This window comes from Dermochelys coriacea, chromosome 2 (genome assembly GCF_009764565.3).
Source record: "Dermochelys coriacea isolate rDerCor1 chromosome 2, rDerCor1.pri.v4, whole genome shotgun sequence".
Classification (NCBI taxonomy): domain Eukaryota; kingdom Metazoa; phylum Chordata; order Testudines; family Dermochelyidae; genus Dermochelys; species Dermochelys coriacea.
This window is the reverse complement of record NC_050069.1, coordinates 189,623,435-189,648,336: the sequence shown is the minus strand read 5'-3', so window position 1 is coordinate 189,648,336 and position 24,902 is coordinate 189,623,435. Positions and strand designations below refer to the sequence as shown.

The 24,902-nt window shown below is 40.7% G+C and overlaps 2 protein-coding genes across 4 annotated transcripts in view; one reads left to right on the top strand and one right to left on the bottom strand.

Moving 5' to 3' along the window:
* Positions 1-10,666, bottom strand: part of EXOSC7 (exosome component 7) — a 35,742-nt gene extending 25,076 nt beyond the window's left edge. The window contains exons 1-3 of the mRNA XM_038391605.2: positions 10,373-10,666; positions 8,797-8,898; positions 6,850-6,944 (exon numbers count right to left, since the gene is read on the bottom strand). Coding sequence (XP_038247533.1) covers positions 6,850-6,944; positions 8,797-8,898; positions 10,373-10,429 — 254 coding nt within the window. The 5' untranslated portion in view covers positions 10,430-10,666. The remainder of the gene's footprint in view (positions 1-6,849; positions 6,945-8,796; positions 8,899-10,372) is intronic.
* Positions 10,667-14,573: 3,907 nt separating this feature from the next.
* Positions 14,574-24,902, top strand: part of ZDHHC3 (zinc finger DHHC-type palmitoyltransferase 3) — a 40,582-nt gene continuing 30,253 nt past the window's right edge. For all 3 annotated transcript variants that reach the window (XM_038390591.2, XM_038390590.2, XM_043508879.1), the window contains exon 1: positions 14,574-14,718. The gene's annotated coding sequence lies outside the window, so the exon portion shown is untranslated. The remainder of the gene's footprint in view (positions 14,719-24,902) is intronic.

The following is a 24,902-nucleotide window of genomic DNA, read 5'->3' as shown; positions in this document are numbered from 1 at the left end:
TTCGTGTCTAAACAGGACTGCAAAACTGAACCCCAATTTTGCTTATTAAAATTTTGCAGGTCTCATAATACACCAGATATAAAAGCTATTTTTCGAAAACTTTAGTTTTTACTTGCATTAACTAGGAGTCAAATGCTGAAATTTTTACTTGGACAACTGGAGTATTGTCCATGTAAGAAATGATAGACTTCAAATAAGTCTACACTATAGCCACTACAGCAATGCCGTTGTAGTGCCATAGCATACACACTTCCCTACACTGGCAGAAAAATCCCTTCTGTTAAGGTAGCTAATCCACTTTGTGAGAGGCAGTAGCTAGGTCAACAGAAACATTCTTCTGTTAACCTAGCTGCATTTACTCGGGGGGTTCGGTCGACCTAACCACAGTGCTTAGAGCAAGTTGTTTTTCACAGCCTTGAGCAACATATTTAGGTCAATCTAATTTTTAAGTGTAGACCAGGCCTTAGCGCCTTTGATCTTAGCGCATTTGATCTGGATAACTGTGTCACTGAATTTTATCATAACCTTAATCATTTTATTAATTGCAAGGGACTAAGCCTTGATCTTCACCTAGCCACATCACTTCCAAATACATGGTAAATACTGCCACCCTAAGGTCACTGGATATCACAGTCGTGTAGTAGCAGAGATGTTCACATTTACTCATTTTAAATATTTACTGTAAAAATCTCAGAAGTAGAGTTCAGAAAAACTTATTTGTAGAACACACACAGATCTAGCAGGGGCCAAAGGGAGTGTGCTATTCTTATTCCTGAATAATACTTAAAATAAAATCTCCAAAGTTAAGAAACAGCTCTCAGCCATATTCTAGGAGAATATGGAGTTTCTAGGGAATCCAGTGTAAGGAAGCCTCCATCACAGACTACCTCTCCATGTCAGCAGTCCTGAGGTTATCAGTCCAGCTGTTTCCTCTTGAATAGTTTAGTTTATTTCATCTCCCACTGACTTCTATCCACCTTCCTGTTTCAGACCTCAGGGAGTTAATAAAAACATTAAGTTTTCATTATATGATTAAATAGGAACATAGGAAGCCTCTAAGGACAATTTGCATATACAGAGGTATTAATGAATACATCATTTATTTGCACCGTACAATTTAGTCTTAAATTAAAAGCAAACTGAGTTTGTAAATTTTGGTGGAGTTTAACAGCTAATTATATGCACATCAAAATAAACCTACGTTCCCAGTGCATTAAGGATGAAATTTTCATTGTGTGGAAGTCAAGAAATTCAGAGCTGGGGTTCCCACTGCAATTTTCAAATGTGCTTTCTTGAACTTTCATATTACATGGAGCCTCATTAAATGATCTCACTACAGACCATGTATTTTCTGCAGTAAAAAGTACAGATTTACAAAATAAAGTACCTTAAGTAAATGGTCTAGAGGGGCACCTGCTTTAAGCTTCTCTACCCCCATCCACAGGCTGGTAGAATTGGTTAGAACATCTTGCCATCCTTTAAGGAGGCATTCTCATTATTTCTATCAGCAGTGAGCCCCAGACCTCCCCATAACTCTAACATGCAGATAGCACCCAGAAGCTCTCTTAGCACATTTAAAACTTTGATGAGCAAAACTGGCTGAAAAAGCCAGACATGTGGCATTTGTTTCTGCCAGACTGATGCAGTGAATCCCTCCAAATGAAAACACTTCTATTCATAAAGAGTTTAAAAAAAAACAACCCCTAAACGTGAGTTTCTACAGCTTAAAAACAATCATCTAGCTGCCCATCCTGTCCCTCCTCTTCCCTTCCTTCCTCCTGTTATGGCCAGTTCCATTACATCAGGGGTTCTCAACATTTTTTAAAATACATCCCTCCAACCTCTCCGCTCCGACCCCTTTTCTTGGAGTGCCCACCCTTTACAAAGGGGGAATTTCGAATGTAATTTAGATGGAACTGGGGCCATCAATATATTTATTCCAACAAATGGGATTCTCTTTTCAGTAAATCAGTCCTCTGATCCTGTTATCTAACTGGTTTCAGAGTAGCAGCCGTGTTCGTCTGTATCCACAAAAAGAAAAGGAGGACTTGTGGCACCTTAGAGACTAACAAATTTATTTGAGCATAAGCTTTCGTGATGCTGTAGCTCACGAAAGCTTATGCTCAAATAAATTTGTTAGTCTCTAAGGTGCCACAAGTCCTCCTTTTCTTTTTGTTGTCTAAACTGTGCATAGGCCAGGAACCTTTTAAAAAGACATACATTAATATTCACAATGTTTTCTGTCCAGTATGTCTCAGTTTCAGCATCATAGAATGCTAGTGGTCATAATAACTGCACATGCCTGGCTACAATGCCATTCACTGAAATTTGGCTCAGCCACACCACCATCATGATGGAGGAGTGGCTAGGCCAAATTTGAACAAGTGCTCCATAACCTCTAGAAAGTTTGACATATCCCTAAGGTTGAGAACTGCATTTATCTACCAAGCTTCATAGACTTTATGAAGAGAAAAAATAAATTCTCTTCATCTTCACACAAACCACAGCAGACGATTCTAGCATTGAGATGTCCCAACTGGCTGACCTTGAAACATGAGTGCTATGAAAACTTTAGCCTCCACTCCATGTGTTTCATTTATCATGAAGTTATCTGTATAGTACATGACACATGAGATCTGAAAACAACATTTAAGAGCCTTACTGATGGCTGAGCAACAAAATGATTATGATATTGCATGAGGTCATCAACAGAACAGTCCACCAGCTATAGGATGTTATACCTAATACACATCTGAAGTGGATGTGGTCCCCTACATTTCCATGCATGTACTAGAGAAATAGGTCCAGCAGGAGCCAAGATGAGTCTTCCCTTCAACCTGGAGAAGCAAATGGCCAGACCCAGGGACAAAGGTATAACTCTCCCTCATTGTCAATTTCATTCTAAACCCAATATCCAGCATGTACTCTGAAAGCATCATTGCATACAGATTCAACTGTCGTACGGGCTTTTTCTCGTTACTATTTTATAACACAAAAAATGACAGATTATAGTCACAAAACTAACAAGTCAATATTTTACAAAGTTATAAGCAAGAAAAACGTCACTTTTTTTAAAATGCAGCTATCCTGCTGATGCAGCAGCATTCCAGTGTGTAACAGATCTAGGACTCCCACTCCCTACATTGCAGGACACATAGACCACTCCATTGCTTTTGGGGAAAACAGAACGAATTCCACCATCATTTAACAGTGCACCCAAATCGTCCATTCCAAGGAGTGGCACTGTGCATAGTTTAAAGAGGTATAAGTTTTCCTCTTCCAGGTCAGGAGAAGATAGAAACAGAATAAGAGGATAGAAAAAAAAAGGGGGGGTGGTACAAGGAAATGATATTTTCTGAGTGGAAGATGATCATCACATATGTCTGAATGGCTAAATCAGCCCTAGTAAACTAGATTTTAAAATCTACAAGAAGCCAAGAAAGAATCTCACATAGTAACCATTATAAGGATGGCACAATCAGCACTGAGAAAAAAATCTTAATTTGAAAAAATAAAAACCAAAAGCACCACATAAGTGACTTCTACGATAACAGAGACCCAGTTGTAAAATTATGCACAATTACCACCATCTAGTGGCAGCCTGAAAAAGTGTCATATATTACAACTACACATAAAAGAGTACTGGTATCACCACATTTGGATATACCATACTCTACAGGGGAAAAAAGGCTTATGCCAAAAACTTCAAATTTTATTTTAAAAATCTTTCTGGCACCTAGACATGTGTGTCCTCTGATGACTTGGGCATTTTGGAACTCAACATTCAGGTCTCCAGAGCCAGGCTCTTACCCATATGTTATTACCTTGAGGGAAAACCACCTTACATACAGGAGATCAGCTAGGACTGTCAGTTCAGGGGGAGATTCTCCAATCATCCCAGACCTCACATCTGCCTCTATCTCTTTGGCAATTATAAAATAGAATCTAAAACTAAACTAATTTAAGAAACATTTGATGATTTGTAATATTAGCTGTTGATGAAAACAATGCTACAATGAATTTCTGTGGCCCCTTAGGGTACTTGTTACTGGGCATCTCTCCAAACTAACTGATGAACAGCACTGAACATCTGTTAACACACACACAAACCTCTCACGCGCAGTTGGTTTTATTCAACATTACTGAGTGACAGAAGGAGGGAGAAGGAGGTAGCAGCTCTCAGCCTTGGGCTTCTTCCATTTAGAATTGGTCAGGACCAACCTTGAACCCAAACAAACAGTTTTGGGCTCTTCAAGTTTTGCAACTCATAGGCCAGACCTCTCCCTCTCTCTGGTAGCTAGACCAGATGGGGAAGAAAAAGCTCCCTGCCAGACACTCCTCTACCAACAACTGCAGAAGAAAAATGAACTCTTATGTTGATATTCTCCTCCAAACACAGGGCTCTGATCCTAACTTAGATCTTGCAATTTGGAGAGCCAAAGGCTCTGTGACATATGAGATATGTGAACATTATGTGAATGTAGTACTCCTGCAGTGCCCAAGCTTTGGCTGTGGTGCAATGAATTAAGTTTTTCTTTTTAAAAACAGAAAAATATGGAATAGCATGAGACTCATGTGATGGACAGAAGGAATAAGGGACCAAGTCCTGGAGAGGGTCACTGGGGCCAAGAATTGAGCAAAATTGAAAAAGGGATTGGCCATTTATAAGGATAGCAATATCCAGAGTTTTAATAGTAAAAACTTAAAAACATAATTTGGATAAAATCTAATTCTTCAGGGCCAGTATTTAATTATTAAAGGAAAGAAAGACTTCCCTAGTCAGAGGTGGGCAGAAATTACCCATATCTGCCTACTGAAAAGTTTTGTGCTCCCTCCTCTGAGTTGGATGGTGGCCACTACCAGAGAAAAGAAATCGGCCTAGATGGACCCCAGGTCTTATCCAGTCTGTTAGTTTCTATATTCTTATGAAGGGAGTGGAATGGGTAGAATAGAGATTGAAAATAATTGGAATTCCACACCCCAAGCAATTCTTGCACTTCCTCTATGTATTAAAATCTAAACTATAGAAGACCATCAAGGAGCCCTGTACTTGGGGAGAAGAAGTGGTGCTTCCAGTTTGGAGTGAAGAAGTTTACCAAATGTTTACAAATCAAAGCAACCCACTAACAGTTCTTTTATTTATATTACAAACAGATTACCGAGCAGCTAACTCAAGCAGCATCAGCACTTCTATTATAAAACCTCTAAAGCAGGGGTTCTCAGGACAAATTATTTGGTGGCCTCAGAGTGCGCCCACCAACTCTTGCTTGTGGCCACTCTCACACTTTTTCCTAAAATACTTAATTAGCTTTAGGAAAAATAAATATGCACATCTGAAGCACTGGAATTTATTTATTACTAGCTACTAAGTGTGCTATGAAAAGTGATATTACCATACATACAAGTATCACTTTTCACAGCAGACTTACTCAGCCCCTCAAGTCTGGGAACAAATTAAGCCCTGGATGGAGGATCAGGGGAAGCAGCAGAGGCTAGGGGCAATGGAGCAGGGGACGGAACCCAAAGCCGCATGGCTGGAGACTGCCTCCCTGCCACCCCCAGGCTGAAGCCCAAAGCCTGAGCCCCACTACTTCTGGAAAGGTGTGGAAATCACCGGCTGCCTGGTCCTTCAGCATTGTGCCCCAGGCGTCTCCAGAAGGGGTTCAGGCCCAACCCCTGCTGGAAGCCCCAGAAACCAACACCAAGGCAGTGCATCCAGGAGCACCAGGAAGGGGAAAGGGCTGTTGCTTCCTCTCCCCTGCCCCATAACAGCCCAGGAGGCTGTGGCCGCAAGAAAAGCCCCTCATGGTGGCATTTGAGAAACGCTGCAGTCTAAAGTGACTGTTCCGTAACTGAAGTAGAGCTTTAGAAAGTCTACCTAACATGCCCCATGCTCCCACCTAAATGGCAGCATGTGTAACCCTTAATTATACTAGGTGGTGACTGTGACAACTCTTAAAGCAACCTGCAAGATGGGGCTCTTGGACTTCCTCTAGCTCCTTCCATAATCCTGCTCACTGGAAAGCTGTCCGCAGTAATGCCTCATTCAGGGTCAAGAAAGTCAGAAACATGTTTAGACATGAATCCTGGTTCATGTAAATAAAATGTTATTTTCAAGGCAGGTAACTGTTGTATCTAGAATTCACAGGGTTATTGTGTTCAAATTAAAAGAGGACAACTTCTAATTACCATAATGTTTACAAATCAAAGCAACCCACTAACAGTTCTTTTATTTATATTACAAACAGATTACAGAGCAGTTACCTCAAGCAGCGTCAATAGGTCTATTATCAAACCTCTAAAGCAGGAGTTCTCAGGACAAATTATTTGTACACTTGAAATCTAGGCAATTCAATAAAAGAAAAAATAGTTTCAGGTAGCATACCTAACCCTGAGCGCACCTACCATTTTTAAAAAAAATGGATATTCTCTCTCTCTCATTTTCTTTTTGTCAAAGTCCCAAAGAGAACAGGGGGAACTGACAAACTCTATACAAAGTTCTGAAATGCAGAAAGAGTAAACAAACTGGAAAAAAAAAATCTCTTCTAATCTTTTCCAGTTATGATAATCTTGGGTATTTCAGCAAAAGTCTGCTTACCAAATTGACACTGTCCCTTTATTTTCTGCTTGTCATTTCTAGAACCAAGCAAAACGGTGATTCTGCAGGAGTAGCAGAGCATTTCCCCAAATTTTACCATCAACTAAAGCAACAAAATAGCTTATTTCTACTATGTAGACCACTACAGCAGGCCAATGGAATTAAGGAATATACTTTAGATCAATAGCTTTTCTAAACTCATTATTCACTCAAAGTACTGGGCTTACGGTACTCTTCCTTGTTGTACCTACCAATCAACAAAAAATTCAAGGTATCCTTCATTTGGATTCTCCAACTTCGGTGTTCCCATTTCAGCTTTGACTCCTACCAGGATGTCCGTATGTCCCTGTTAAAATACCAGCATCACTCAACCAGAAAAATATTCCACGCCACAGCTTGTACAATTTATCCACATAGGGGTCAAACTTTTATTAATTTTTATCTTTACGTTATCTACATAAACTATTCTGCCAAATAGCATTTTGAGCATGACCCAGTATTTAATAAATCAAAGCTTTCAAAGAGACAGTGTTAAGCTTGAGCACGTTTCCTGAAATAAACCCTATGCTAACAGGACATTGTAAATATCCATGACTTTATAAATTCAGTCCTGGAATAATACATATGCAGAACTATTCTAATATCCTGAGCGATAGCCACTGTCTGTACATACAACACCCATTAAAGCAGCAGTTTTACTTTGTTGTGATATGAACACTGAAGAATTATTTCTCTATTTATTAGTCATACTACTGACTTTACTTTCACAGGTTTACATGGTGGATTATTTCAGCTTCCCCTGGCCTCAATGTACTTTGACAATAGATCTCGCTCACAGCAAGGGCTTGTTTACACTTACAGCACTGCCAGGGTGCAGCTGCAGCGCTTAGTGAAGACATTACCTATCCCAATAGGAGAGTTTCTCCTGTCGGTGTAAGTACTCCACCTCTCCAAGAGGCGGTAGCTATGTCAACGGGAAAAGCCCTCCCATTGACATAGCGCTCTCTACACCAGGAGTTAGGTCGGTATGATGCATTGCTTAGTGGTGTGGATTTTCTACATCCCTGAGCAATGAAGTTATACTGACATAGAGTTGTAGAGTAGACTAGAGCCAAATAACCATTCTTTATGGACGGTGTCACAGTTTCAGGCTCAATCCACCTGTATTCCCCTGTCCTACACAGTCCCTTGAGGGCACCCACTTAAAAGTTTTTGGCTCCCAGACAACATCTCTCATGGGCAGAGATCTATGTTGCACTCTCTCCTGACTGGAGTTTTAAGGCTGCACAGTTCCGCAGATTACACTATACTATCCCCAGAAAGCCAGATGGCCTAACCAGGCCAATGCCTGGATTTCTTTCCAAAGGCTATGACCAGTATATTGCCTGCCGTTATAAGTTAGAAGGAGCTGTGTGCTAAGCACGCATATTTATTCTTAAGACAAAAGCATTACAGAGAAAACATTTCAAAAGCAATAAGAGTTCCGATATGCATGCTAAAAGCTCATCAGAGGTTACCCATTAGTCTTATGGGGCCCTAGTACGGCAAGTCCTTCCAACCCTTCTGCAAGGCATGCTGCCCCCACCTCCCCATCCTTCAGGTCAGAAGGTCCTGTCCATTTTCTGGATCAGAAAGGCAACCTTGAGTCAGGCTCTTTATCCAAAAGACCCTTCTTTGTCTGCTGGTCTCTGGAGAGTCCAGTTTGAACCAGTATATGTGAGTGTCCCCCAGGAGGTTGTACTTCTCTCTGGGCTTACAACCTGGCTGATTTGCCTTAATCACCCCTCTGTTTTTTAGTTCCTGGAGAAGCAGTTGTAGCCCACCCCCATGGAGCAGAACACAATCAGACATAAACCATTCATTTAAAATAATGGATCCCAAAGACACTGAACAGGGTTGCAATATCTGTCACAGATAGTTAGGAAGTGGTGCAAGGGAACGAACAGGAGCTTCAGTTTGTGCTACGTATCATCAAAGTCAAATTTCTGTTAATACTGTAGTGTATATTTCAGATAGTAATGATACATTAACAGTATTCACTTTTTGTGCATGTATTTTTATGTTTGTATTAAAAAACAAAAAATCAATAATACAAACAGTCAAGTGATAAGGTCTGGACTTGACCTACAACCTCAAATTCATGATAATTTAGGAGCTTCAACTAGCAAGACATAAAAACTCCTCATATCTGTACTTACAAGCTTCACTCTTGCAGATCCACTTGTGTTTGATACAACATCTGTTTCCACTTCAATACATCTATAGTCTTCACAGCCACGGCCATCTACCCGAAGATCCTCCTAAGCATAGCCATCACCATAGTTTTGTTAAGCGATATAACTGATCCATATTAATAATAAGTCAAATGGAAATTTAAAATAACTTCCCCATTTTTATCTGGGATTAACAAAGCTAAATGGAAAAAACAGGTAGTCTTCTAGTTAAAGTGCTGGAGTATGACTTGAAAGATCTAATTTAATTTCCAGTTCAGTTACTGACTTCCTGCATGAACTGTAAAATGGAGATAGAAAGTAATAATTTTATTAAGATAATGTTGAAGTAAAAAGAAAACGGTACAGAGTTTAAACATAGAAGTTTCAGGTTACCAGGGATTAAGGTACAGATTATCAAGGGGTGCAAAATTCAGTTTAGGAACAGGTGGCGTAAGGAATACATTAGAAACTAAGCTTAGAAAATTAGTATTTCAGTCTTGATCCTGCAACAAGCTCCATTTGGGCAGATGCCTTTCAGCTTCAGTGCAGCTCCCTATGCATAGATGGAAACCTGTGTCCACAGCTCATTGCAGGATCATGGCCTTAAATGCTAACCTCTTTAAGGCAATAGCTTTGTGTTTGTGTAGCAACTAGCATAATGAGACTCTGATCATAGTTGGGGCCTCCAGAGGATACATACATAAATTGCTTATGAAGAAAGAACTGGGTAGCTTGAATTGCCAACCAAAGTTACTGGTGCCTTTAAGCAAAATAATAAACTGTCCATACACTTGTCTTCACTTAAGATGCTTGTTGGTATAGCTATACCAGTAAACCCTCCTAGCGTGAACATACTTTATACCAGCAAAAAAGTTATTTTGCAAATATACCTTCTTCCCTGAAATAAATAAGCTATACAGACACAAGGTCTTTTTTGATGATATAAATGGGCTCTACCCTGGCTTTTACCAGCATAAATATGCTGACCAAAAAAAAAAAAAAAAGCACCCCACTCAACTATGTGGGCAAAACTTTTAAGTGCAGACCAGACCTAAGATAGCAACTCCAGTTCAAAAAAAAAAAAAATCCTGTTGCAGAAAGGCTATATCTAGGAACTTTCATGGCTTCGTACTATCTGAGATGTGTAGTGTAGACAGGAGATCAAATCTTACTATTTGTTTCATAGATATAAATCCCAAACAACTCCACCGCAGTCAATGGAGCTGCACTGGCGGAAAACCCAAGATCAGAATCTTCCCCCTCATGGAGCTGCTAAGCCTGTTTATTTAAGGATGCTGCGTCTAAGCCGCTCAGAGGACCGGTATCTAGTTATGAACAACAGCAAAATAAAAAGAACAGAATAACTGGCTCCCGTGCACCACTGGCCCTATCACAAGTGCCGTCTACACCCGGCGCAGGTTGCAAATCTCTCCTTGGCCAAACGTGCACCGGTGAGCGGCTCTGCAGCTACAAGCAGCGCAGGCCCGGGGGTGGGGGGAGGGGAAGGACGGCGGAGGCTAATCACGACCACCCCGGCCCGCCCTCGGGCCCCACCCGTTACCTGGATACCGTGCACGATGTAGACCTTCTCCGCCTCGCTCAGCACGACGGACGCCATGCTGCGCGCCGCGTTCCAAACACGACTCCGGCCGCCGCCCGGCGATGCCGTCACCAAAACGCGACGAAGCTAACTCCCGCGACGTTTCCTGTCCCTCCTCCACCCGCACATAATTACGTCACCCGCGTTGTGATGGCCCGCGCGAGGCCCGACCGGCGCGCGAGCACCGCCTTCCCTCCCCCCGCCCTCTCTGGGTGATTCTGAGTCACGGCCTGGGTGGTGCGCGCGTTACGGAGAGAGAGAGAGAGAGAGGCTCGGCGGGCCGTAGCGTGTGACAGCCGGGGGGGGCGGGACTTGAGCGGGGGGGAGGGGAAGAAATGGTCCCACGTGGGACTAGTAGAGGCGCAGAGGGGTGCCCCGGAATCCCTTGGGTGTGAACGCGGTCGGTGTGTGCATGTGCTTTTTCGCCTGTGAGCCTACGGGAGTGGTGCGGTGTGCGTGTCTTGCATGCTGCCCGGATGTGCATCCTGTGCCTAAGGTGTCACCTCAAAGGCACTGCTCTGTGGAGGACCAAATCCCTTCCGTGTTATAAATACACTAAAAACAGATGAAAAACGCTCAAGAAAGGACTGAAATGTTAACTGACAAAGCCCAGAGTGGTGGACTGAGTTCTGTGGCCTGTCTGTCCTTGTTTTGTCCCCTGGTTACACAGTGTCACGCAGTAAATTGCAAATCTTCAACAGATAGTTTTTCATGTGCACTATGTTAAATTGCAAAGTCAGGCTGTCAAAAATTAGGAGATGTCAGAGCTAGGGTTACTAAAAACACCATCCTAGCCACTATGGATGTAGAAGCCCTCTACACCAACATTCCACACAAAGATGGACTACAAGCCGTCAGGAACAGTATCCCCGATACTGTCACGGCTAACCTGGTGGCTGAACTTTGTGACTTTGTCCTCACCCATAACTATTTCACATTTGGGGACAATGTATACCTTCAAATCAGCGGCACTGCGATGGGTACCCACATGGCCCCACAGTATGCCAACATTTTTATGGCTGACTTAGAACAACGCTTCCTCAGCTCTCGTCCCCTAATGCCCCTACTCTACTTGCGCTACATTGATGACATCATCATCTGGACCCATGGAAAAGAAGCTCTTGAGGAATTCCACCAGGATTTCAACCATTTCCATCCCACCATCAACCTCAGCCTGGACCAGTCCACACAAGAGATCCACTTCCTGGACACTACGGTGCTAATAAGCGATGGTCACATAAACACCACCCTATATCGGAAACCTACTGACCGCTATTCCTACCTACATGCCTCTAGCTTTCATCCAGATCATACCACACGATCCATTGTCTACAGCCAAGCTCTACCATATAACCGCATTTGCTCCAACCCCTCAGACAGAGACAAACACCTACAAGATCTCTATCAAGCATTCTTACAACTACAATACCCACCTGCTGAAGTGAAGAAACAGATTGACAGAGCCAGAAGAGTACCCAGAAGTCACCTACTACAGGACAGGCCCAACAAAGAAAATTACAGACCGCCACTAGCCATCACCTTCAGCCCCCAAATAAAACCTCTCCAACGCATCATCAAGGATCTACAACCTATCCTGAAGGACGACCCATCACTCTCACAGATCTTGGGAGACAGGCCAGTCCTTGCTTACAGACAGCCCCCCAATCTGAAGCAAATACTCATCAGCAACCACACACCACAAAACAGAACCACTAACCCAGGAACTTATCCTTGCAACAAAGCCCGTTGCCAACTCTGTCCACATATCTATTCAGGGGACACCATCATAGGGCCTAATCACATCAGCCACACTATCAGAGGCTCTTTCACCTGCGCATCTACCAATATGATATATGCCATCATGTGCCAGCAATGCCCCTCTGCCATGTACATTGGTCAAACTGGACAGTCTCTACGTAAAACAATAAATGGACACAAATCAGACGTCAAGAATTATAACATTCAAAAACCAGTTGGAGAACACTTCAATCTCTCCAGTCACTCGATTACAGACCTGAGGGTGGCTATCCTTCAACAAAAAACTTCAAAAACAGACTCCAAGGAGAGACTGCTGAATTGGAATGAATTTGCAAACTGGATACAATTAACTTAGGCTTGAATAGAGACTGGGAATGGATGAGTCATTACACAAAGACAGGTTTCAGAGTAGCAGCCGTGTTAGTCTGTATTCGCAAAAAGAAAAGGAGTACTTGTGGCACCTTAGAGACTTAACAAATTTATTTGAGCATAAGCTTTCGTGAGATGAAGTGAGCTGTAGCTCACGAAAGCTTATGCTCAAATAAATTTGTTAGTCTCTAAGGTGCCACAAGTACTCCTTTTCTCATTACACAAAGTAAAACTATTTCCCCATGTTATTTCTTCCCCCCCACCCCACCTCCCACTGTTCCTCAGATGTTCTTATTAACTGCTGGAAATGGCCTACCTTACTTGTCACCATGAAAGGTTTTCCTCCTTTCTCCCCCCACAGCTGCTGGTGATGGCTCATCTTAAGTGATCACTCTCCTTACAGTGTGTATGATAAAACCCATTATTTCATGTTCTCTGTGTGTGTATATAAATCTCCTCACTGTATTTTCCACCAAATGCATCCGATGAAGTGAGCTGTAGCTCACGAAAGCTTATGCTCAAATAAATTTGTTAGTCTCCAAGGTGCCACGAGTACTCCTTTTCTTTTTGCCAATACAGACTAACACGGCTGCTACTCTGAAACCTGTCATTATTTAATTAAAGATGATGTCATGTGCTGAAACTCCCAGGAATACAACCAAAATTGGCAACCCTATGTGCAACATTAATTTGCCCTCTCTTGTGTGTCTGCACTATGACAGTCTTTAATTACATGAGATACCATTTTTCCTAAAGGATGGACATTCCTTGAGTGTTTTAATATTTCGGCTTTTTGCTTATAATTCAGTGTGTGGCCCCATGTCTTATTTAATGCATGCCAGTACATTTTATGTCCCTGCTCCAAAACAAGAGGGTACCTGACCTTTTCAAATAACAGGTTGCCAGAATTTTTTAAGATGGGCAAAGCAACGTATATTTCTTTAACTATGTTCTCTGCAGCATGTAAAATTCTGCCCCAAACAGTTAAAGTTTGACAAAGTTATAAGTGACTGAAAACAGGGTCAAATAATAGAGTGTCCGGCAGCCTTAATAATGGGCCACGCTACCTGCCCAAACAATAAAGAGTGAGTCAATGGAAGTGACTATAATTCCAGCTATATTCTGTCATGTTTTATACTAGAGCACTTTGGACACTCACAAGCCACTTGGCCTGGCTTAAGCTGTAAACACAAAAGTGCTGAGCAGCTGCAACTCCTGTTACATACTCATCCATATATGTAGTGCCTAGTGTGTACATACTCATCTCTAGTATGTGAATACACAAGGTGGATGTAGGACACATCTTTATATGCATGTTATGAAAAATGTGTGTATAACACATAGACAGGGTGAGGTAATATCTTTTATTGGACCAACTTCTGTTGGTGAAAGAGACAAGCTTTTGACCTTACATATACATATGTTATTCTTTTTGTTATTGTTTTCTAGTATCAGGGAAAGACCCCAAATCAGGGATAGGCCCCAAAGAAACACCCTAGGCACTGTCCCAAACATTTTTTAGTTTAAATACACAAAACAGAAGAAGAGGGAAGAGGCTGTAACAGACAAGCAGAACAATTCAGATATGGGGGCGGAAATGTCAGGTTATATATATACTCTATATGTAATGTGTGCATATATAGATGCATAGGCGTCCTGCACCAGTGAGGTCAATGGGAGCAGCAGCAATCCCAGTGTGTGTGTGGATACAGCAGGTGCTTAGCGAGTGCATAGAAACTGTTGTACGAGGCCAATGCATTGGAGGATGTTGCGTGCCCGGGCTTCCCTCAATAGCGGGACTGGAGTACGTGCTTTGCTCAGTCTCTGTGGGAGGAACCAGGTCCCCAGGAGGAGATGACGCTGTGTCGAGGAAGGGAAAGGAGAGGGCGTGACACTTCTCTGTGCTGCTCACTTCCTGGTCTCTCCCCCTCCCAGTAGGAATAGGGGGCAGCGCGGGTAGCCGCTGACGCCGGCTGCAGCAGCCGCGGGGCGTCGCGCGCTTGGCGTCCCTGGCTCGCGAGGCGAATGGAACGTTGCGTTGGGCGACGGAACGTTGACCCGGGTGGCTGCGAGGTTCGGAGCTCGCGCTCGCTGAGCAGGGGTGGCGGCGGCGGCGGCGGCCGCGGGCGGGCTGGGCCAGCAGCTCCTGCGGGGACCGGCGGCGGCGGCTCTTTATGCGGGTAGGTTGAGCCCCGCGGGAGCGCGGCTCGAGCGGTTCTAGCTCGCGCTGGGAAGGGGGGCAGCGGGCGGACCGGCAGCGGCCGCGCACACCTAGCCAGGGCCGGCAGCAGCCGCGCCCCCTCTGCAGGGAGATGCAGGCTGACGACAGGCGGGTCAGAAAGCTCGAGGTGGAGCTTGGTATTGTCTCGTGCCTGGGTGAGCAGTGGGCTCCCGCAAGGTGAAGCTGGTGTTCCCAAGGGCAGGTGTCGCTCGTGCCGTGCAATGCCTGAGCTCCGGTGGGATCCCTCTCCGCTTGGCTGGGGAGATGTAGCTGGGAGGGGCTGGGGGCTGAAGAAGTGAGTCAATGCACAGGCTGCTGGGGAGAGAGAAATCTTGGGGAGCATGTGGCTAAGGAGAATGCAAAACAAACAAGTGCTCCATGCACATCGAGGGTCCCTTTCCACCCATACGATAGTCTTTTTGGCGTATGTTGAGAGTATATAAAGAACTCCCACAGGCGGCCAGGAGCCCATTTCCACACTCTTTGGGGTCCTCAAACGTCTACTGCAGTCCATGGAAATTTGGGGGAGTTGGGGTGTGTTCAAACAGCGCAGGATCAGGCCCCAACATGTCATTTACTAGAGCTGTTTCTGCCAAGGGAACATACATTTGGCCTCTGTACCAGTCTGATATTTTCACATTGGCACTATTTAAAAGGTAAATCCCATGCAGCAGCCCTGGAAGATGTCTCGTTTTAAATAGGTTTCAGAGTAGCAGCCCTGTTAGTCTGTATCCACAAAAAGAACAGGAGTACTTGTAGCACCTTAGAGACAATAAATTTATTTGAGCATAAGCTTTTGTGGGCTACAGCCCACTTCATTGGATGCATGCAGTGGAAAATACAGTATTTATACACAGAGAACATGAAACAATGGGTGTTACCATACACACTGTAACAAGAGTGATCAGTTAAGGTGAGCTATTACCAGCAGGAGAGAAAAAAAACCTTTTGAAGTGATAATCAAGATGGGCCATTTCCAGCAGTTGACAAGAACGTCTGAAATACACATGGGGAAATAGTTTTACTTTGTGTAATGACACATCCACTTCCAGTCTTTATTCAAACCTAATTTAATGGTGTCCAGTTTGCAAATTAATTCCAATTCAGCAGTCTCTCGTTGGAGTCTGTTTTTGAAGATTTTTTGTTGTAATATTGCGACTTTTAGGTCTGTAATCGAGTGACCAGTGAGATTGAAGTGTTCTCCAACTGGTTTTTGAATGTTATAATTCTTGATGTCTGATTTGTGTCCATTTATTCTTTTACGTAGAGACTGTCTGATATGGCCAATGTACATGGCAGAGGGGCATTGCTGGCACGTGATGGCATTGGTAGATGTGCAGGTGAACGAGCCTCTGATAGTGTGGCTGATGTGATTAGGCCCTATAATGGTGTCCCCTGAATAGATATGTGGACATAGTTGGCAACGGGCTTTGTTGTAAGGATAGGTTCCTGTGGTGTGTGTTTACCAGCAACCACACAACAAAAACACTAACCCAGGAACCTATCCTGTTCTTTTTAAATAGGCTTTTATCTATTTTAAAAAAGTTTATTTTACTTCATTCAGGCCTTCAGCATCCCAGCACTGTTTGTGTTACTGAACAATGCTGTTCAAAACAGAATATAAACACATCCTTTAATGAGGTGCCATGGGATTTAAATTCTGCAACCTCAACAGTTGGACAGTGCCCTGGCAACCTAGGATTGAATTAAAATAAAGAAGTTTGAATGCCAGTGGGATCTTTAACAAGTATTTGAACAGTTAAACACTTGTACTCATCTGAAAAGTGCTTTGTAACTCATTTGATGTTTAATTGGGGCTTATAACAGCATACTACTGTATAAAAGTTATGACCTCCAGTTTTATATATAAGCCATCCTAAAACTATGATGCTATAAGACAGTGGCTCTCAACCTTTCCAGACTACTGTATCCCTTTCAGGAGTCTGTTTTGTCTTGCGTACCCCAACTTTCATCTCACTTAAAAACTACTTGCTTACAAAATCAGACATAAAAATACAAAAGTGTCATAGCATGTGATTACTGAAAAATTGCTTACTTTCTCATGCTTACAATATAATTATGAAATAAATCAATTGGAATATAAATATTGTACTTACATTTCAGTGTAAAGTATATAGAGTACTATAAACAAACCATTGTATGAAATTTTAGTTTGTACTCACGTCACTAATGTAAAACTAGGCAAATATTTAGGTGAGTTGATGTACCCCTTGGAAGAACTCTGCATACTCCCAGGGGGGTACATGTACCCCTGGTTGAGAACCACTACTATAAGGGATCTGATAAATTAAAAAGGATAACAGATTTTTTGTATATTAGTGAAAAGTAATTCTTATTGATTTATTTTTAATACTTTTGAATATTTCTAGAGCTCTTTCAACCTTATTATAAAATAATTTTTCTATAAATATATAAATTTGGTATTGTTCACTAGAACTCTTCTGCATTTGAGAAAACCTAGGAAAATAAATCACAAATACTCATCTTTCACGTGCAATCCTTTTGAATCTGTTCCCAGGATGCAGATCAGAATTCTATTAGATTTTTCTTGGCTCCCAATCCAAATAAGGGCAAGTACATTTTCAGACACACAAATGAGACTACTGTGCTGGACATTCAAGGTGATGAAGATGCAAATAAGACAGAGGGAGAGAGACTTTCACTCAAATTATGATGGCATATTGTTCCATTATTTGGGTAACATAGAAAGTGTGTTGATATTTTACAGCAAATGACTGCCATCTACAACAAGACAGTAGGATCTTGAGGCAGTTTCAGTATTTGATGAAAGCAACAAAAAGGCTTTTTTAAAATAAGATAATGACTGTCAATGTTGAAACTTTTATGTAAAAGTGAAGCTACATGTTTGTTTCTGTCATTGCCTTTAAAAGTGCATTAAAGAGCCAGTCCTACAAACACTAGTGCTGTTTGACTGTAGAACTTACTACCATGAGTAGTTCTTATTTCATCTACGGGACTGATCATAATAAGTATTGCATTTGGACAAAATGTTCACGGAAATTTAGAGACAAGGACCCCAGAAGTTTGATGCAATTGCAGATCTTTTTTGTCGTAAAATAAACTTTATTTTTCCAAATAAATGGAAGGCTTGCAAAATATTTCTAGTAAGAATTAATATGCTGAATCATTTTTAATAATAAACGTTCTATTTCAATTCTTAGTTTTTATTTAAATGCTGCAGTTATAGATAAACTACACATACCTATTTAAAAACTTGCTCAATAAGATAAGCCCTTCCCAAAGCAGTTTTCATGACAATATTTGTTTTATTAATCCAGCTGTAGGAATAGGATTTAAGAGGGCAAATGCTTTTCACCAGGCATAATAGTGCAGTGAATACAGAATTATTATGCTGCTCTCTTGGGTAGGAAGTTGCCAATTTCTCACCTTTCCTATGGACTGTTCTCTTTACTCTGATGAGGTTAAGAGAAGAAACTGTGACTACAAATCTTAATAGGTTTCTGTACGAGAGATGTGGGAACTTGTCTTGTGATGACATTCTTGTTCCCTTGTTTGCATTTGTAATGACTAGTTTTTCTTATCTTAGGGCAGGTCTACACTTAAAACGTTGCATTGGTGTAGCTGTGCCGCTGTTGCGCTTAAGTGAAGACGATCAACATAGTTAATCCACCTCTCCGAGAGGCAACAGCTATGTTGATGGGAGAGGCTCTCCCGTTGACATAGAGCTGTCTACACGGGAGGTGAAGGTCGGTATAACTACATGCTCATGGGTTATATGACATAGTTATACTGATATAGGTCTGTAGTGTACACTTGGCCTTAGTGTAACAAGAATCTTAGTATAATATCTCGGAATTCTACTTTCCTGCCCTTAGTTGTGAAAGAGGTATAGTAATACACCTTACTTGATCATTCTGTTGAAATGGGGACAATATGAAAAATTTGCTCTACGATCTGACCAGGTAAAGTAGTCCAGATGTGACTAACAGTAGCTAGTGAATCCTCTTCGTTCTATGCTCTAGATCAGGATAATCTCAAATTTAAGGTCATTTCAGAGATTAGAAATTAAAACTATCCTAATTGTAGTTGAATATACTCCAGGGTGCATGAACTCAAGGAATAAAAGGTTGCTTGCAGTCTCATTGAAATTGCAGTGCAATAAGTTTTTTCAGCAACTCCCCTTATATATCATGCACTAGGTCAGTGGTTCTCAACTAGGGGCACGCAGAGGTCTTGCAGGGGATACTCAGCTCATCTAGATATTTGCCTAGTTTTACAACAGGCTACGTAAAAATCACTAGCGAAGTCAGTACAAACAAATTTCATACACACAATTATACTATGCCCTGAAATGTAAGTACAGTATTTATATTCCAGTTGATTTATTTTATAATTATATGGTAAAATGAGAATAAGCAATTTTTCAGTACTAGTGTGCTGTGTCACTTTTGTATTTTTGTCTGATTTTGTAAGTAAGTAGTTTTTAAGTGAGGTGAAACTTGGGGGTACGCAAGACAAATCAGACTCCTGAAAGGGGTGCAGTTGTCTGGAAAGGTTGAGAACCACTGAGGTAGATGACTAGTCAGAATACTTGCTACCACAGGCTTTGGGATAGCCGAAGCCTCTAGAAAATCCTTAGCATATAGCAGTATTGAGGAGCAGACTAGAGACAAAAAAGGTTGTGTTAATGCTCCATTCAGATGAATGGAGGAGTGTTGAATGGGGTGCTGTGGGCACTTGTCAGTATTTTCATCAGTGACTTAGATGATATTGCAAAGCTGAGGGGATGAGGTTTAAATGCAGTACAGTCTTCAGAAATAAAACTGTCTGAAATCAGTACACTGAGATTCTGTAAAGGTAAGATAAAGAAATGCACATAAAGAAGGGATATTCAAATGCACAAATATAGAATGAAGAAATAATGGGAAGGTAGTAGTACAGTGCCAGAGAGAGGAAGATCAAGGTGTTATAATGGTGATAAATCGAGAGAACTAGCAATGTGACACTTTTTGCCAAAAAAAACAAAACACCCCAACCCAGATGTGATATTCATGTTGCTAAAGCGCAATATAACATGCAGAGTAACTATTCTGGTGTATTCCTTATTGGTTAAACCTCACTTGGAGTACTGTGTTCACATTTGGGCACTATACTTTAAAGGGTGATGTTCAGAGGATAGCAACTAAAATTATTAATATGTAATATGTAAAGGAACATTAAAATGAGCACAGGGATTAATTATTCTTGGCAGTTAGTCTCAGCAAACAGAAAAAGAAATACCAGGCTTAAACTGCAGTAAAGAAATTCTAGATTAGAGATGATGTTTTAAAATTAATTTTGGGGTTAATCTGTAGAATTTTCCTTACAACTTCAAGAATATCAGATTTTTCTATACTTTCGAATGGGAAAGTAGATTCTCACAGTCCAACTTGATATAATCAAACAGGCCTCCCTACTATGAAATAATAATTTTCACAGCAGCTTCATTCTTTGAATAGAAATGAAATAGTGAGAGAGTATTTCTAAAAACTGTTTAGAGATGTATATTTTTTAAATGTGCATGATGTGTCATGGTATATCTGTTTTAGGTATTGTACTTATATGGCTCCCATCACTTTAGTATGTGAGTGTCTTTAATATATTTATCCTCACAACATCCCTGTGAGGTAAATTTTATTCCCATTTTATAGATGGGGAATTGAGACCCGGAGACACTAGTGACTTTTCCAACATCACACAGGAAGTTTGTGGCAGACTAGGGAATTGAGCCCAGGTCTTCCAAGTCCAGGTTAGAGGCCTAACTGCTGTATAATTTTCTCTCTGGTCCAGTGTTTTAACTCCGAGTGCCCTTTCTGCCTTAACACACCTTGTCTTGGACAATATTGAAAATTATAGTTGTAAGTTCCAGCTTCTTATTTATGATCGACACTAAAAATTTACTACTATGGTTCTCTGGGTAACACACTCCTTACAGCATTATGTTTCCCAAAATGGATACTGAAAACCATATTCACCACATAAGCAGGCTTTTTCATGATGACCGTACCTTTTGGCAGCAGTGGCGGAGTGGAGGAATATTGTGAATTACACTGGTCTGAGGTCTGGAACCTGCTATTTTAAGTCCTGGGCCAGCATCAAAATAGCAAAGCTGGTCTAAAAGACCAGTGAAATTTCTCCTATCCAACATCTTGTAAAACTTTATAGTTAGTAGCAGAAAGCAAGATGTCTCCATTCAATGTTTTGGTCATCAGCTCCTTTGTGTTTATATTTCCATGATTTATACCTCTCTCTTTATGCAGCTTGAGTAGCTGATGTTTCTTTAGCCCTTTCTAAGCCCACAAGATGTTAAGAAACAAGAAAACGTCAGACCTCTTTGTTCCAGTGGCAGTTAAAATGTGGTGTGTGTAGGGTTTATTTTTCTTAAATGCTATTGAATGTTCTGAAACTGCCGTAGATCTATTCAGGTGCTTAATCAAAAGCCTATTGACGTCAGTGAGCTTTGGATCAGGCCCTTAATCTTTTTAATGTCCCGTTGCCTGCTACTAGACATGGTTCACCCTGATCCAATGCATCCTTACATTAGACAGGTAGCCCAGCACTGACTTCGCCTTTCTTTGTTACCTTCTTCCTGAACAAAGCAAGGTGGAAATGCCCTTAATGGATGGTGATGTGGTTAGTGCTTTAAACAATGGCAAATACCATAAATTGATTCTTTCTGTAAAATAACTTCTAATGCAAGGTAAACTCATACAGAAATTATATAGATTTCAAACAAAAACTGTTACCATCTGCTCTGAGAAATAATGTACCACAAACAAAGCTCTTTGTTACTTAGGTCAGAAAATATTTATATCTCTATATTTGAGAAACCATGGGCCTCATTCTCTTTTCACTTACACTGATGTAATTCCACTGACTAGTGGAGTTACTGCTTATTTACACTGTGTAAATGAGAGGAGAACTGGATTCTGTGTCTCTTAAACAACCATATCTCCTCATTGCCTATTAGATACAGCCCCATCTGCCGCTGTCAGAACTGAGTCTCCAGACCTGATTTTCAACCTCACAGACAAGCCAGGCCTGCCTTTGAAGCTGGCTAATTTCTACCTTGCCCTACTCCTCAGGGAAAAGTTCTCTTTACATATACTTATCCTTGCTCAACTGCTTTCTTCAGAAATATACAGCTCCAATTAAACCTCCACTCAAAACCAGATGCTTCAAATCAAAGAAATAAAACTCTGGCCTCTGATGTACTGGCTAAGAAGAGTTGATTTTCATAAAGCTGTTTGCTATAGCCCCATATACACTACGCAAATAACTACATGAATAAAGTTTTGTGAACCATGGGTATGACCCAATGATGTTATATTGACTCCAAGAGCTGTAGCTGTAAGAAGAATATCATGTGACTCATGATAAAATCATGGGAGTTGGCAGTATGGTTGTTTGAACCTGGATAGGTACCTAAGCTAAATTAGTGTTCCTTAACAGGGTTATAATATTTATTTTTCTGCCCAGAAAAATTGTTTTTATGCTAGACTGTTTAAGAAAACCTCAAACTCTTGTCCTACCACCGGTGCAGCTAGCAATGCTACTGCTAGCAATGATGGGAATGCTAGTGTAGCCAGAATAACTTTTTCCTATGTGTCATCTGATCTTGCTTCCAGCAAGTTGAAATCAAAGTGTTAAAAATACCTATGTCCAGTCTATACCACTGCTTCCATGTTGCTTGCACTAGAGAAGCACCTAGGGGCTAGACCAAATGTGGTTGAACTGCTGAAAAGTTCCCACAGTTCTTTATAATTATCCCACAGATCCCTTGGTAGAACTCATTTGGGCAAATTTTGGCAGGCACATCTTAGATAACGAGAAGATTTATGTTGCATAAATGGTCACCCTTTCACAATTACAGGTACACAGATAAACCTCCTTACCAATTTCTATCGCAGTAGATACCCTTATTTGAAAATATAATGCATTTAAGCCCTTTGGTTATTGAAAAAGTATCACTTCAGTACCACATCTGCCAGTTCTTTAAATAGTGTCAATGAATTGGTATCGCTTCTATGAAACACACACAACCACAGCGTCTCTTAAATATTTTTAATTTAAAAAAAAAACCTGAAGTGAAAGGAAATGATACAATTATAATTGAGATGATGTTTATATTTTTAAGTATAACCTAGATTTGCAAATCTTTCAAGAAGTCAGATTCTTTCTCTGTCTGCCTCTCTCTCTGTCTCTGTGAGGTACTCTAGGTTATGTTATGCAGGAGATCAGATTAGGTGACCATAAATTCCAGGGCAAGATGGGAACATTATGATTCTCAACTTTCTGAAGTACATGCAAACTTTCTGAAATTAAAGTTAAATCTGTTGGCAGATTTCAAGTAGTGGCAGTTGTAATATTATCCACATTATCTAGGAATTAAGGCCCTGACCCTGCAGAACTTGCTTACATGCTTAACATTATTACCATGAGTAGTCCGACTAACACTTGGTAGTAAAGTTAAGCGTGGTCATATTTTGCAGAATCCAGGTCTAAGGGAGTTAACAGGATCAGATCAAGTCAATGAGGACCCTTTCAGTTAAAATGCATGTCCTGTGTAATGCAGGTTGATATGGGGATCCAGCATTGAGATTTCAGATCAGCAGATGCATTAATTACTCAGCTAACAATAAATGAAGTTTCTCTGGCAACATGATTTGTGAAGTCCTAAATATGTCTGTATTTCTAACTACTTTTTATTTAGCACCCATTTCCAATATCTGAGACGCTGGACAGGTTTTAACAATTAAACTGAAAACTAGGCACAGCGTACATTCTGTCTCTAGAAACTCAGCAGTTCGACTTTTGATGAACACACAGTCCTTCTCTCCTCTGTATCAGGATGGAAAAATGCACTCTTCCATTACTTTTTTTTTTTTTTTTGCAGTACCTTCCAGATAGATGAGTAATCCAAATATTTAGAATATTTAGAAGTAGATGCAGAAAGTTAACCACTTGTACAGGACTATTAAATGCAAGATAGAAGGAGCTGTTAAAATCTCTTTGCTGAAAGGTGGATTTTTATATTTAAGGATGGCAGTGGCTCCTTAGAAGCACTTATGGTTTGTGTTCATATGTATTTTGGCATCGTGTAAAACAATTTTTGACTTGCCTCTGGATTAAAAACACACCTGGTATGTTAGACTTTGAAAAGTAGCTACTGTACACATGCAATATCTTTTTGAAAATATTAAGTCATTAAACCAAACTGATTGCTCCCTTGCCAAGATTTTCTAATCTCAATTTTTAGCTGATATTTAATAATAATAATAAAAAAGTGAATCAATAAAACTATTTTTTTTAAATCACTGGTTTTAAAATACCAGTGATACCTTCTTTGCATTGTATTAAATCTGCAGTGTGCGTGCTCTTAAAATGAGCAACATGTGCTGGCTCAACATCCGAGAGTGCTATAACATGAAATGCATGGCAGAATGTGAGTAAAACAGAGCAGGGGACATACAATTCTCCCCCAAGGAGTTCTGTCACAAATTTAATTAATTCCATATTTTTTTAATGAGCGTCATCAGCATGGAAGCATGTCCTCTGGAATGGTGGCCGAAGGATGAAGGGGCATACGAATGTTTAGCATATCTAGCACATAAACACCTTACAATGCCAGCTACAAAAGTGCCATGCAAAGATGCCTGTTTTCACTTTTTGGTGACTTACTTTCTTTACTTTATATTATAAATAAGAAGAGGGCAGCATTATCTCCTGTAAATGTAAACAAAGTTGTTTGTCTTAGCGATTGGCTGAACAAGAAGTAGGACTGGGTAGACTTGTAGGCACTGAATTTTTCTATTGTTCTGTTTTTGAGTGCAGTTATGTTTGTAACACAAAAAAATCCACATTTGTAAATTGCACTTTCATGACAAAGAGATTGCACTACAGTACTTGTATGAGGTGAATTGAAAAATACTATTTCTATTGTTTATCATTTTTACAGTGCAAATATTTGTAATAAAAATAATACACACTGATTTAAATTACAACACAGAATACAATATATATGAAAATGTATAAAAGCATCCAAAATATTGAATATATTTCAATTGGTATTCTATTGTTTAACAGTGTGATTAAAACTGC